Raw genomic sequence first — 13,704 nt, 5'->3', positions numbered from 1 at the left:
ATGCCCATTTTATAGCTGAGGAAGCCAAGATCCAAGTAGGGCCCCAAGTCATGGGGAGAGTATATTTACAGCAGCTTGTAAATATTAGCAAACCAACTGACACCTGGTGGTCCCTCAGAGGCACTGAATGCAAATCTTGGTTTCTTGGGTCATTCCTGAGTTCTTACCATCCCTGGACTTAAGGGCTTTTTGAGGATCTTGGTAGAACTGGGTGGAAGGTGGGCAAACACCTGGAAAAGGCCTGTTTGGCCCAAAAACCTCCCTTGCCCATATGCTGCTCCTCTGCCAGCCCTAGAAAAGGTTCCTCTCTGCGTCAGTGCTTCCCAAGGGTGGGGTCCTCTCCTGAGCATTTGGAGGTGTGAGGAATGGAGGTCTATTGGAAGGGCTGTCCGTGTCCTCAGGAAGCCCCCAGGCTGAGGGCAGGTCGGTAGCCCCCAAACCATATCCAAGAGCAGAGATATGCCGCTGAGGAGTTCAGAGACTGTTCTGGGGCCTGATTCTTCTGGGAAATCTGGCTTTCCCCCCACGGGTGGGGTGAGAAGTTGGGGTTCCCCAAGGTCTCTGTATCTCTTAGTGTCTAAGCTGAGTGGCTCTGTGGCCTCCAATACCCAAGGAAGCCCAGGATGCCCACTAAGGTCCAGATGGATGAAAGAAGGGAGGACAATCATGAATTCACCTGCCTCCTGCTCTGTCCCATTAAGAGATGTAGGAGGAGGAAGCTGAACAGATTTGCTCCCCAGATTCTTTCTGTCCAGAAATATAGTGCCGGGGATAGGGAGTGGCATTCCCTGCCCACTGTGTTCAGACAGGAGGCCAAGCCTTCCCATCTTTCCTGCCCTCATTCACCCCCAACCCCACTTTCCTGTAAAACCTGAAGTCTAGTCCTACGAGGCATGCTACCCACCTAAAGGGCTCCTCTCAGAATCCAGAAGGCAGGGACCAAGTTCTATATTATCTAACACACGTTCCCCATTTCAGTATCCCCTGAACTGGAGCGGGATTCTTTCTTCTCGGGCTCTACCCCTGTCACTTTCTCCACTTCTTCAGTGCCCATGAGGATGACCAGTCGCTGGGCCACGGTTCTGGTGTTAGGGAACAGGATAAAGTTGTAGATCAGCGAAGCCAGGACAGCTCCTGTCAGGGGTCCCACCCAGAAGATCTGCGGAGGGAGAGAGAAGTAGGCACCCCACTCAGGAGCGATGAGGATCATAGGGTAGCTTTGGGATCCCTGCCTGCTTCCCTAGTGTTTCCTCTGTCTCCCAGGACCCCTTGAGCTGTCACAAGGTGACAGAATTGAGAAGCAGGTGTTCTGCATACCAGGTCCATGCAGGTGAGGCGAACTTGCCTTCAGTAGGGTGGGCCCGGTCTCCTCACCACTCCCGTTTCCCTCGTCTCCCCTCCCTTGTTCTAACCAGAAGCCTGGCTAGTGCTGTTCCTGCCTCTGCTGGTGTGTGTGTCTATTTCTGTTTGTCTTTTTCTTTATCCAAGTTTGGAAACTGGTCCAGCTGGAGAAAGTGAATAAGGAAACAGCCAGGACTTGAGGCCTGGGCCAAGGCTGCATCTTCTGCCCTGGCCCATTTATTGACATTCCACTGGGTACTCCGGGCTATTGAAGCTGGAAAGATAGGAAATACAAGCCAGGATACTCGCCTTTGTCTTCTGAGCTTAGGGAAACCTCCTTTGGGGGTCAAGATGGCCCATGGTAGGGGTTCTTGTCTCCCCAAGTCCCTGTGGACCCACCGCTGGTAAAACGCATAATCCCTGTCTCCCTTACTCAGGCTTCCCCCCCATCTAATGGCTGCCAGTACAGGCTCTCACCCAATGGACCGCGAACTTCCCAAGGATGATGGCGGGGCCAAAGGAGCGGGCCGGGTTCATGGAGCAGCCGGTGAAGTAGATCTGGGGGGGGGGGCAAGTGGAGGTTTGGGGTGTGAGGAGGCTTAAAGCAGGCCTGGGAGGGGACAGCCCCCTCTGCCCTGGCACCAGCCTTGGGCACTGCCGTATCCTGGGCCCAGATTGCGGGAATACAGCCCTCAACCCAACACATGAGGGGCTCAGGGAGGGACACTTCCTGGCCTTCAGGGCCCCTGCAGCCTCCCCAGGGAGGAGCCAGTGTGTGCATATACGCAGTACCCTCTTCACCTCTTACCCCAGTGAGATGGCCCAATGCCACAGAGATCCCAGTCATGATAGCTGGGGAGCCCGATGCCTGACGGCTGTCAGTGGAAGCAAAAACACAGAGCACCAGCTGCAGGGTCAGAACCAGCTCCACTGCCACGGCCTGGCCAGTTGAGACGTTGCTCCGGACCTGGGTGAGGAGGCTCTGCTGGAGGCACAGGGGGCTCTGCCACGGCCTGGAGACCCCATTGGACCTCATTTCCTCAGCGTGAGGAGGTGACACCTCACCACCACCAAGTCCAGGACTTACGGAGACGAAGGACCAGGGCCAGCTGTGCAGTACAGTTCGGGTCAGCCCTGGACACTTGCTCCCTGCAGAAACGCATGGCACCCCTCCTAGCCCACCGGTGGGTTGGGGCCAGTAGCTGGTGACAGGCTCAGGACTGGTGGGGAAGGGAAGGCTCAGAGCAGCTGGGGTGCATGTTTTTGAGCAGACTGGGAGGAGACCGTGGGTAGGAGTGGAAGGAGGAGACTTGGGGACGTAGGTGGAAGGATAGATGATTAGGGGAATCTGGGGGAGTGAGGCCTCAGGGTGCTGAGGAAGGAGGAACATGTGAACACAGAGGAGCAGGGCACATGGGGTGGACCTGGAGAGAAGGGCAGGCCGGGTCCCCTGCATTAACCACCCCCGCCCCCCCCCGCCTTGCTACTCTGCCCCTTAAATGCCTGGTCCTTCTCTGATTCCTGCCCCTTAGTGTGGCTTATCTCTATTCTCCCTGTTCTCATACCTTAATCCCACTTCTCCTCTGCCTGTGCTAAGGCCACAGTCTGCTTCCCCTGGGTTCCAGGGCCCAGCCCAGAGCAGGTAAGGAGCACAGGGTCCAGTTATCACCTCCCTGTCCCCTCCTCAGGCCTGGCCCTCCACCTGTGTAGGCATCCCTTTCCTGGCCCTGCTGGTGCCCCTCCTTGCACCTACCATGTTAATCCCAAGGGTCTCTCGGATGTCTCCTGGTACGACCCCATAAAGCACCGCGGCCCCCACAGTGGCCCCCGCCAGCTGAGCAGCCACATAGGCCATGGCACGGGGCAGGGAGATTTGGGAGCCCACGAGGAAGGCCAGCGTCACAGCAGGGTTGATGTGGGCCCCACTGGCCTTCCAGGTGACCTGCACAGCCATGGCCGTGACCAGGTTGAAGGTGATGGCGATCTGTAGCACCGTGGGAAGCGCCGAGGGCCAGGGCAGACTCGAGCCCACACCGAAGAACACGTACAGCCCTGTAGCCAGGAACTCGGCAAACAGCGCCTTGCTGATAGCTCTCCAGAGCTGGCCCACCAGCATCCTGGCCAAGCCTGACCACCTGGCCGCACGGTGTCCTGGTCCTGCTGCCTTGGCTGCCGCCTCCACTCCCGGGACCTCTTGCTCTGATCTTCGCTGCCTCCTGGCGTCTCTTGCCTCTGGCCTGCTCTGGCTGTCTCGCTGTGTTGAGGCTCCTCTGGCCCCGACCTGGTCAGACTGGCAGGGAGCGGGCTGGCAGGAGTCTGTGTGTCTGGGTGGGTGGGAGGTGTGGGGCTCATATAAGGAGGGGTGCTCACATGCCTGCTCCACCCTGAGCTCACCTGACAGCTGGGGGAGGGGGGCAGCCCCCAGGCACTGAGCCGGAACCTCCAGGTCTCCAAGCTGGACGGGCCTCGCTTTGCTGCAGGCAGACGCCTGGCCCAAGGGTGGCAGGTGCAGGAGTACCTGCGCGCTCACATCCCGATGTCAGCTCAGAGGCATCAAGCTGACCATTTCCCCAAGTCCAAGGCCTGCTTCAGAGGGTCCTGTGCGGCTTCAGAGGCCTGTTCTCCTGGCCCCCTCTGCCTGCAGGCTCTGCCTCTAGATGGGCTGACACTATTCTACGACCCATAAACCCGGATGTGAAATGAAGCTCTTTCCCCCATTCCCACCTAACCTCCTACTCATAGAAAGCAAATGTGAATAGTCAACTTTACTAACTAAGGACATGGGCCTGTGTGGGTGCAGAGGGGACAAAGGGAGGAGGGGCTTATTCCACAGCTAATGAGACGACATGCACGGCAGTGGAGATTTCCCCTGCCAGCTGGGAATTTCCACTGGTCCTTCACTGGCGTGTCCTTGCCCCTTTCTGTCTCCCTTGCCCACCCCCTCCCTTTCAGCCCCTCTCTCTTCCGCTCTCTGCTCTCCTCCTCCTCAGGGGCCTGAACAATTCTGCTCGAGCCTCCCACACGGCAGCCAAACCATTTTTGTGGCAGTGCTGGCCCGGAGGTCACCCATGCCCCAGCCTCTGCCCTTTTTTTTTTTTTAATTAATTTTTTAATGTTTTTTAAAATTTATTTTTGACTGAGAAAGAGATGGAGCATGAGTGGGGGAGGGGCAGAGAGAGAGGGAGACACAGAATCTGACGCAGGTTCCAGGCTCTGAGCTGTCAGCACAGAGCCCCATGCGGGCCTCAAATTCTTGAAGATCATGACCTGAGCTGAAGTCGGCAACTTAACCGACTGAGCCACCCACAGGTATTTTCTCAAACAAAGGTGCTTTCTTTGTGTGGCTGTTAAAATAACAGTTTCGTCTTTTAACCACACTGGGGTGCCCCCACCTCGCCCCAGGCTGTGGGTCCCTGCTCCATGGATGGTCCCCACCCCCCCNCCTCAGGCTCCTCAAATGCAGCCTGTTTCAGAAGGAGACCTCTCTCTGTGCCCCGGCCCCAATGCACTCCCTGTTTTCTCCAGCTCCATTGGTGGCACCTGGGAAGCATCCTTGACCCTTCTCTCCCTCCTGCCCCCAACCAATAACGGCATCAAATCCTGCTGGTTTTGAATCCTAAATATTTCTTGACAGTGCCCTCTTCTTACCACCCCTGATGCCCTGCGGCCTTTAACCATTCTGTCTGCTCCCTCTCTCAGCTCCAATCAATTATCCACACTGCAGCCCGAGTGATCTTTCTAAAATGCAAATCTGATCCTGCTGTTACTCTGCTAAAATCCCTTCAAAGCGTCCCTCATGCCTGGTCTACAAGGTCCGCTGGGATCCTGCTCCTCCTACCTCACCTCTCCCTGCTCCCTGCTTTGTCCTTTACCCTGTGGCCTCACCAAAGGGCCAGTGGTTCCGGAACACTCCGTGCTGGCCTTTCCTTGGCGGATGCCTTGTCTTCTCCTCAGAGAGCCCTTCCTACATCCTTTGCTTGGGTAACTCCTAATTCATCCCTAAGGCTCAACTTCAGTGTCCCCTCCTTTCCTGGGTGAGGGAGGACCCCTCTGCGTGCTCCCACCGCATCTGGGCATTTCTGTACACTCCAGTCACCAGAGTGCTGTCATGGTGTTAACGTGTCTCCTTAATGAGGCAGTGAGTCCCTCAGGAGGCAGGAACAAAATTTCACTCATCCCCACATACACTGTTTTGCACAGGGATTAGCCATAGTTGGTGCTCAGTAAATATTTGTTGAGTGAATGAATGGATGAATAAAAGCTTCTTGACCTCCCCAAGGCAGGTGACTTTCATATCTACTTCATTTCAGTCAGCTGTCCTTACGGCCTGATACCTTCTCACCTGGGACTGAGCCGTCTGAAATCTGCCAGTGGAATGTCCAGCTCTAATTATAGATTCTGTCCATCCACTCTCTCCCATCTCAGGGTCTGTAAAATGCCTCCCTCATCCCCCTTCTGTTCTTCCAGCCTTGCTGGCCTCACCCTCCCCTCCCCCGCCAGATCCCCAGGTGTCAGCACCCCACTCCCTGTTCTCTCAGCCCCACCCCCTGCATCTCCCCATTTCATTCTCCTTGGCAGTCCTCTGCCTTGATCCGCGCTGCTGAGCACTGCTGGAGAAACTCGCCCATCCGTGCTGACTGCTGCCATGACAAGTCCATGGTCTCTGGCCCCAGCAGGGGTTCCGGCTCTGCTCAGCAATCCTTATGCCATCCTCAGCCTGCTCTCTCCCCATACTTCTAAGGCCTACTTCCAACCTTGCCCAAGCTCTCCAGCTGCCCCCATTCCAGCTTTCTTCCAGAGCACCAGCTTGCCTCCTGTGCCCCCTAGAAAGAGACACTCGCAGGCAAGACTTCTTCCGAACTCACCTGCGGATGCCCCATGCCCTCACCTGCTTCCCTTGGGCCCTGAAGAAGAGGCAGCCTTTCTCTTGCATCCAGTCAGGGGCGCTTCCTTGTGCTCCTGGCTCCCTTTGAGCAATTAGGACCCTCTCAGGGCTGGTCCCAGTCTCCTCTGGGGCTTTCACTTCTCCCTCTCCCGGCTGCTTCTTGATAACAGTCCTGGATAATCCTGGAGTAGTAGAGAGACCATGGGTTTCTTATGCCTCTCCTCTTTGTCTCCCTTTCAAGACTTTGCTCGGGTCTAGTTCCTCTCTGAAGCCTGCCCTGATTTTCCTCTCCAGCCAGTGGCTACTTCTGGCTTCCACCTCCCTAGTGCCTCCCCTGTTCCAGTGCAGACTCCCATGCTTGCCTGGTATAAAAGAGGCTTTCAAAAAATGCTCAAGGAATGAAGGAATGTGGCCACAGGAGTAGTGTGGGTGACATTCCTCCCTAGCTCGGTGGGTTCTTTGCCTAGGGGCTGTCCCAGGAAACCTCAAGGGCATCTTTCTCTTTCCCTTCCTGCAGATAGGGCCTCAAAGGCCTTCCCTATACCTTACCTAGACCCTATACCTTACCTACCTTCGGTTTCTGCACCTGTCCACCGAGGAGCACTAATGCCTAGCTGTTGAGAGCCTTTGATAAGACAATACAAGCAAAAGCAATTGCACACTGCCCTGTATACTTCACCCTTCACCAGTATGTAACTTCTGTGAGCTGTTTCCCCATTTGTAAACGGAGATAATTCCCACTTCCCCACGTGTCATTAGGGGTAAATGTGCTGACACCTAGAAGAGTGTCGCTGAGCCAGAAAATGTTGGCTGTTAGGATTGCCGTTTCCCTCGCCTCTCCAGGGAGACGGGTGTGAGGACTGGGCTGGGTGGGGAGGGGTCCTGGTTGTTGTGGCAGCTCCAGGGCTAGTAGCTCCTGGGGTTCCTGCTCTGGGCTCTGGATGCCGAGAGAAGCCAATGCACCAGCGGCTCTGGTCTCCAGCTGGCCTAGAGCAGAGCCTCCTGCAGCCACGTCTGGCCCAGAACAAGGTCCTTCACCCCCTGAGGTCAAGTGGGCCTTGACCAGGGCTTCCTCCCACTCCAGCTCCAGGTGCAGCCAGCACCTCCCTGGACCCCACCAGATCTGGGCTCTACTGCTGAGCTCTGAGGTCCCTTATGCTCAGAAGCTTTTTGCCAAGGCCCCACACTTGGCTGCCTACAGATGCCTGTCAGGTGGCCATGGGCTTTTAACCTCCTACAGGTCTGTCTCTGGACGCCCCAGCCAGAGTGGGATGCGGGGTGAGTGTAGATGCATGTGCACCAGGGGCAGTGTGAGCTCTGACTGTGGTCCTCTCANTACTGGGACAGGAGGGAGAAGCACACCAGAAAGGGGATTCAAGGCAGCTTCCCTCACATCATCTCACCAATCCTCCCGAACTGTGGAAGCCTCATCCATACCTGACAGAGGAAGCTGAAGCTCCGGAGGGGCTTCGAGAACCAACCCTCCCCTCAACCCCTACATCCTTTCTCTGCCTTTACCCCTGGTCCTCTTCCATCTCCCCATTGTGTCCCCAAGTCCACCTTGCTACCTGGAGAAAACCAGCGGCCCCTGGGCAGAGAGGGGGGAGAAGCCTCCCATAGGAGAAGCAAGGCTCTTCCCGGGTTCCATTTCCAGGAGGAGCAGAGGGCCAGGGGTGACTGAGCATGTGTGTGCTTGCGTGTGGCGCACACATATGCCTCTCTGAGAACACAGGGAGCCAGACTCCTAGATCTGATCCTCACCAGCCCTGTGACAGAATGGAGGTGGGTTGATGTGGCGCTTCTCATACACACACACATGCACACGCACACGTAGGCACACACATACACACACACACAGAGTGAGCAGTTTACACCGAGAAGACACAGCCCCTTGGGTACAAGTGAAGGTCAGTGTAGATGTGCAGGGTTACTGTGTGCGTGTTCAGTGTGCACAGGCTTCTGTGGGCTCTGGACCGAGCCGCGCGGATCACACACCAAGGAACACAGCGCCATCTGCTGGCCAAACAGCCCGCCGCTGCAACTTGTCAGTCCAAAGCCCTTGGAACCCCCTCTCATCCTCTGGCCGGGCCAGGCGGGCGCCCCACCCACCCCTGAAGATCTGTCTCCCAGAGGCCCACCGTTCACTTCCTTATGCTCCCCTTGAGGCCCATCCAAAAAAGGAACGCAGGTCGCTGGACTGGAGGGAGAGGCCTGCCTCCCAATCATATCTGTGCCTGTACCTGAGTCATGCGGGGACGAGAGGGGAAGGGATCTTCTCTCTTCTGCACCCCCTCTTCTCCACCCCGATGTGGACTGGGGGCAGCTGCTTCCTAGTGGCCTAGGAGACCCAGGCCTGAGAAGCTCCCTGTACCCCCATGTGGCTAGAGCCGGGACCCAGGACTTGTGTTAGAGGAAGCCTAGCAGCCGCGGATTCGATGGACGAGGTCCCCCCCTGCTGGTCAGAGCGGGCATTTGCGGCTTGGCTCCAGGGTAAGGGCCAGGGGTCTGGGGAGGCAGGTGAGGGCTAGGAAGTCTGCCCCTCCTCACCCACAGTCCCTGGGGCTGCCGCTGGCCAGGCGGGGTCCATCATCTCTCCCACCCCTTCTCAGTCCATCTCCTGGCCCTACTGGCTCCTCCTCTTCCGAGGCAAAACTGAAGACCACGAGGAAAGAAAGGTGCCCATTCCAGAGAGAACCAGTAAAACTCAGGTTCAAACACTCTCAGGAGAACAGAGGCCCGGAACTGGAGTGTGGCTGGGGTCCCAGATGTGTATGTGCTGGTTTCTTTTCGCACTAGTTTATTGAGCACACACTCTGAGGTGCCTTGTCCTGTTTGCACAAGCATTTTCCTTCCATCCACTGTCTCGTTTAATGCTCACAACAATCTATGAGGTGGGTACAAGTATCCCTATTTTATAGACGAGGTAATTAAAACTCAGATAGACTATGTTACCCAAAGTTGCAAAGCAGGATTTGAACTGCAAGCCAGATTCCTTAACTCTGACACAGGACTGGATCCCAAGCTGCTCGTCTGTGTGACTTCTACCATTTTTCCTACAGAGAGCCGACTGGTCCCAGGAATCTCACTCCCTTCATCTCACATTCATTCCCACAGCAACCCTGTGAGGAAAGCGTTTTCTAAACTTGCTCTATAGCTGAAGAGATGGAGGCTCAGTGAATTTAAGGTGGTTGCCTGAGGAGTGTCAGTGACCAGGGGACAAGGCTAGGTAAGAGCAGAGCTACAGGCTCAGAGGGGAAGGCGGTGGGAATAGCAGCGGGCAGAGGCAGGAAAGAGGAGACCCAGGAAAAAGCTGGGCTGGCTGTGGCTTCTGGGTATGTGTGTGGGGCAGACGGGCGGTTTCTCCCTCTGACCGCAGGCTCCCAACATGGCACCGTTATGGAACAGTGAGGTACGGAGAGGGGAGTCCAGGGCTGTGCCTTCTCCGTGATGACAGACCTGGCGATCACCCCCTTGGCGTCTCAAGGGGCTGCCGGCTAGTTCACTTCTCCCCCCCACTGCCTGGCACTCCCTGGCCCTGGTGCCAGGCCCTCCTCAAGTGGCCCAGACTTGACATAGCTGAGATGGGAGGGGCAGCTTTGTGAGGCCCCTCCTCTGCTCTCACTGCTCGCTCCTGACCTCTAGCTCTATTTCTATATTTGGTCACTCTCCCTCACCCTCTCTCTTCCCTACCTCATCTCTATGACTCTCTAAGCCTCCCCTGGCCTCAACCTCCCTGTCTTTCCACAGAGAACCATGGAGATCATGGGGAGTGTAGGGGATGATGAAGAGGAGATAGATTGTCCACAGGGACAGAGGTGATCAGCCAGAGTGTCCCAAGGAGAGGCTCTGGGGAGAGACGAAGGAGAATATCAATGTCAGTGGTTTATTGGGAAGCGCCTACCCCAAACACCAGCAGCCCTGCCCCGTGCATCCTTGAGCAGAAATAAATAAGGCAGCATTTAATGAACCCATTTGTCTCCCTCCTAAGGCAATCTGGAGAGGGGCAGCCTTTGCTGTCCTAGGGACTAGGACCCCTCTGGCTCTTGAGGAGGGGTGGGGGAGGGCGGGGGCTTGCAGACTGCAGGCCACCCCCCTCTTCCTAGCCTGGCCCCGGGGGGCACCCTGTGAGCTTGGTGCTACTTTCACAGTCTCTGAGGTCTGACCTCAGGGTAGCAGTCTGCCCTGTCCCAGAGAGACCCTTCCCCATCAGACCCCCATCCCTGGCCCCTGCCCCTGCCTGAGTCCCATCATGGGTTCCTGCTCCCATCCCTAACTGTGAGGCTGGGGGAGCCAGCGCCTCCTCCCCAGCCCAGAGGACCCAGCTGTGGGGGAAGGAAGCTTTGCTGTCATATATATATGTTTTTCCCCTTGGGGTTCAGGGGCTGAGGGTCTGGCCCCTGCCTGACACTGGTCAGCGGGCAGTCAGCTCCATGGTCTTCTTTCGCTCTTCTCGCTGCTCTTCCCAGTCTTCCTCGGGCTCATATGTGCCCTTGATGATGGCCACGCGCTCGCTCAGGCTCAGGGAGTTGGGAAACAGCAGGTAGAAGTAGAGGATGGCAGCTAGGATGGCCCCCACAATGGGCCCGACCCAGAAAACCTGGCGGGGACAGGGTAGCATCAGGGAGCTGAGTCTCGGGCCTCGGAGACCCACGGCTCCCCTCCAGAGGACAGACCCATGACACTCCGAGGAGGTGGGCATACAGACTTCCAGACCTCCGGAGGAGAGACTCTCCTGCCTCAGGAAGAGATATGCTAATTCTCTATTCCCCAGAGACAAGGACTTGGACCCCAGACACTCAGATCCTCAAAGGAGACAGATCCCCAGAAGGACAGCTCCCGCCACCTCACCCTAAAGAGACACAAATGACCCTTCGAAGGAAACAGGCATCTAGATCCTCAGAGAGACAACAGAACTCTCCCATTGACATAGAGAGAGAGAGAGAGAGACAGACCCCAAAGAGAGAGAGCATGAACTCTCAGAGGAAGTGACCAATAGATTGTCCAGAGGGACAGGCCCACAGGAAGGAAGACTCTCTCAACCCCTCAACAGGAGCAGCTAGATAAAACATCAGAGAGGAGAGACACAAAGACACACCACCTTCCATGCCCCACCCCAGAAGGACAAACACAAAATCCTCAGAGATCAACACAGAGGAACAGAACTTCCCTTCCCTAGAGGGACAGACACACATAGTCCCCAAAGTACCCTTGTCCTTGTGCTGGCTGCATCCCATCCCCTTCTGTATCCCTTCCTTTCTCCAGCCACACCTCCCAGGGCCACCCCCAAACTCTGGGCCCACAGCACCCAGACAGTCCTGGGGGCTCCTGGCCAGGTTCCCAGGCTCTCATTGCCAGGGAGCCAGGGGGTGGGGGAGACAGACTCACCCAGTGAACGGGGCTGAAGCGGTCCATGACTACTGCGGGGCCGAAAGAGCGGGCTGGGTTCATGGAGCAGCCAGTGAAGTAGATCTGGACAGAGAGAGGGAGGTGGCGAGGAGGGTAACATGCTTGTCCACTCTTAAAGGCCTGGTCTTTCCCAGGGTCACCCAGAAGTTCAGGGGCTCAAGCAGGTCTCTGACTCAAGTCTCCTGGTTCCTAGGCTGGAGAGCTCTCCCTCCACAGGTCCCACCCCATGCACCACTCTTTCTTCTCAAGTCCTGTGCTTGGACTTGATTTCCTCCCTCCCCTCCAACTCCCACTTACTCCCATCTTTCCTTAGGCTAGAGAAGATTTGGGGGCACCCAGCCTGGGACACAGCACAGCAGCCTCACTCTAGGCCTTAACTGCTGGGTTCCTCAGTTGAGAGGGATATTGTGCCAGGGCCCTAGTATTTGCCCTGAGGGGCTCCCCACAACTCCAGCCAAGGGGCAGCATTGCTCACCCCCACGAGGTGGCCCAGTGTGACGGACAGGCCGATGGACAGGGCTGGAGAGCCCACAGGACTGGTGCGGCGGGAGTCCGTGGAGGAGAAGACACAGAGTGCCAGCTGGAAAGTCAGAATCAGCTCCACCACCATAGCTTGGCCCTGTGTTGTGTTGTTGTTGAGCTGAAAGGGGAGGGTGGGTTAGAACCCCTGCCTTCTAGCTCTGTGGCCAGCAGCTTGGGGGACGGGGCTTTTGGCCTCCATGGACACCGAGAGCCTAAGTACCTGGAAGCCGAGTCTTGCACACAGAGAGGTCATTTGCTGATGAAATTATATACTTGGCAGTGTGCGCAAAGTGCAGAGCACAGGCCTGTGGCCGAGGAGCAGAGTGTGAGGGGAGCCCTTCCTGGACTAGGTCTTGTCAACGGTTCTGCCCTGTCCCAACCCCCACAAGCTGGCATTTACCCTCCCTCCTGTGGGCAGCTGCCCAGGTTGCCTATTGCACCCCCTGCCTGCCTCCCGCCCGTGTCTGACCCGCTGCCAGTGCCAACCTCAAACCCGTCTCTCCGGTGGGGCTGACTCACAGTTTGACAATGGTCGAGAAAATCCTCCTCTGTGTTTGATTAATGAACCCAGTTTGCATGGGACATGGGGACTGAATCTGGGGCTACCGGAGGGGGTGGAGGCAGGGGCCGGGAGCAGTACCCAATATTCAACAAACCCTACACACTGACATCATATTAGGGGGTTCACACTCATGGATTCTAAATGTAATCCCCTGGGCACCTGCTGTGGTGGGTTATGGACACCTCCATGTAATGGCTGAGAAAAATGAGACCCAGAGGAACCAGGGGCACCCAGAGCCAGGACTACAACCCATCTCTTCCTGATGGTTCCATGAAACCACACAGTAAGGAATGGACAGGCACAGGGAAGGTTCCAAGAGGAAGGCAAAAATCAGGGTTGAGACAGGAGAAAGCCAGAAGTTTCCGGCAAGAAAAAAGGGACAGCAGGCAACAGGAAAGAGGCTTCCCCAGGAGAGCAGCAGGAGGGGAGCGGGCAGGGGAGGTGGGTATGAACCAGGGAGGCTGAGCAGGAAAACACACCAGCCTGGAGATTCATCTTCCTGTCCTTTCTGGCAAAGGTGTGCACTAGTTCCTTCTGTAGCACCCATCCTTGAGATGGGGTATGCATCCCTGGTCAAGAGCCCACCCCAGGGTCCCTGCCCCACCCTGGCCCCGTGGTCACTCACCGAGTTGACTGCCAGATTGCCACGGGCATTGAGCGGTGCCAGCCCATAGAGGATGCCCGCCCCGGCAATGGCACCCACCAGCTGGGCCACCACATAGAAGACAGCCCGGAGCAGGGAAATCTGGTTGCCCACTAAGAGGGCCAGTGTGATGGCAGGGTTGATGTGGCCGCCGCTCACGGGCCCCAGGGCCTGGGCCAAGGTGCCTATGGCCAGGCCAAAGGCCAGCGAGATCTGCAGGATGCTGGGCAGCGCCGACGGCCACTTGAGGGCTGAGCCAAGGCCAAAGAAGACGAAGATGAGGGTGGCCAGGAACTCAGCGAACACCGCCTTGAGGAAGGCCACGGAGCACACCTCTTTCTTCAT

The 13,704-nt window shown here is 56.9% G+C and overlaps 2 protein-coding genes across 2 annotated transcripts; both read right to left on the bottom strand.

Annotated features, from left to right (window-relative positions):
* Nucleotides 1–955: 955 nt before the first annotated feature.
* On the bottom strand, nucleotides 956–3,474 carry AQP6 (aquaporin 6). Its single transcript, XM_077753589.1, has 4 exons — nucleotides 3,095–3,474; nucleotides 2,150–2,308; nucleotides 1,819–1,899; nucleotides 956–1,159 (listed from the first exon to the last, which is right to left on the bottom strand). Exons 1-4 carry the CDS (start codon nucleotides 3,455–3,457, stop codon nucleotides 956–958), a joined length of 807 nt encoding a protein of 268 aa, XP_077609715.1. The 5' UTR covers nucleotides 3,458–3,474.
* A 6,676-nt stretch (nucleotides 3,475–10,150) lies between these two features.
* Nucleotides 10,151–13,704, bottom strand: AQP5 (aquaporin 5). Its single transcript, XM_077753587.1, has 4 exons — nucleotides 13,342–13,704; nucleotides 12,108–12,272; nucleotides 11,612–11,695; nucleotides 10,151–10,823 (listed from the first exon to the last, which is right to left on the bottom strand). Exons 1-4 carry the CDS (start codon nucleotides 13,702–13,704, stop codon nucleotides 10,638–10,640), a joined length of 798 nt encoding a protein of 265 aa, XP_077609713.1. The 3' UTR covers nucleotides 10,151–10,637.

The sequence above is a fragment of the Crocuta crocuta genome, unplaced genomic scaffold (genome assembly GCF_008692635.1).
Source record: "Crocuta crocuta isolate KB4526 unplaced genomic scaffold, BGI_CrCroc_1.0 scaffold30, whole genome shotgun sequence".
NCBI classification, from domain to species: domain Eukaryota; kingdom Metazoa; phylum Chordata; class Mammalia; order Carnivora; family Hyaenidae; genus Crocuta; species Crocuta crocuta.
This window is presented reverse-complemented; position numbering and strand designations above follow the sequence as displayed.

Coding starts and splice junctions, on each gene's coding strand:
- AQP6 (XM_077753589.1), bottom strand. CDS start 3,457: ATGCTGGTGGGCCAGCTCTGGAGAGCTATCAGCAAGGCGCTGTTTGCC. Junction 1,900..2,149: donor CATTGGGCCATCTCACTGGG/GTAAGAGGTGAA, acceptor CCCCCCCCCCAG/ATCTACTTCACCGGCTGCTC. Junction 1,160..1,818: donor GGAAGTTCGCGGTCCATTGG/GTGAGAGCCTGT, acceptor CTCCCTCCGCAG/ATCTTCTGGGTGGGACCCCT.
- AQP5 (XM_077753587.1), bottom strand. CDS start 13,704: ATGAAGAAAGAGGTGTGCTCCGTGGCCTTCCTCAAGGCGGTGTTCGCT. Junction 12,273..13,341: donor GCAATCTGGCAGTCAACTCG/GTGAGTGACCAC, acceptor CTCCCCTTTCAG/CTCAACAACAACACAACACA. Junction 10,824..11,611: donor GCTTCAGCCCCGTTCACTGG/GTGAGTCTGTCT, acceptor TGTCCCCGCCAG/GTTTTCTGGGTCGGGCCCAT.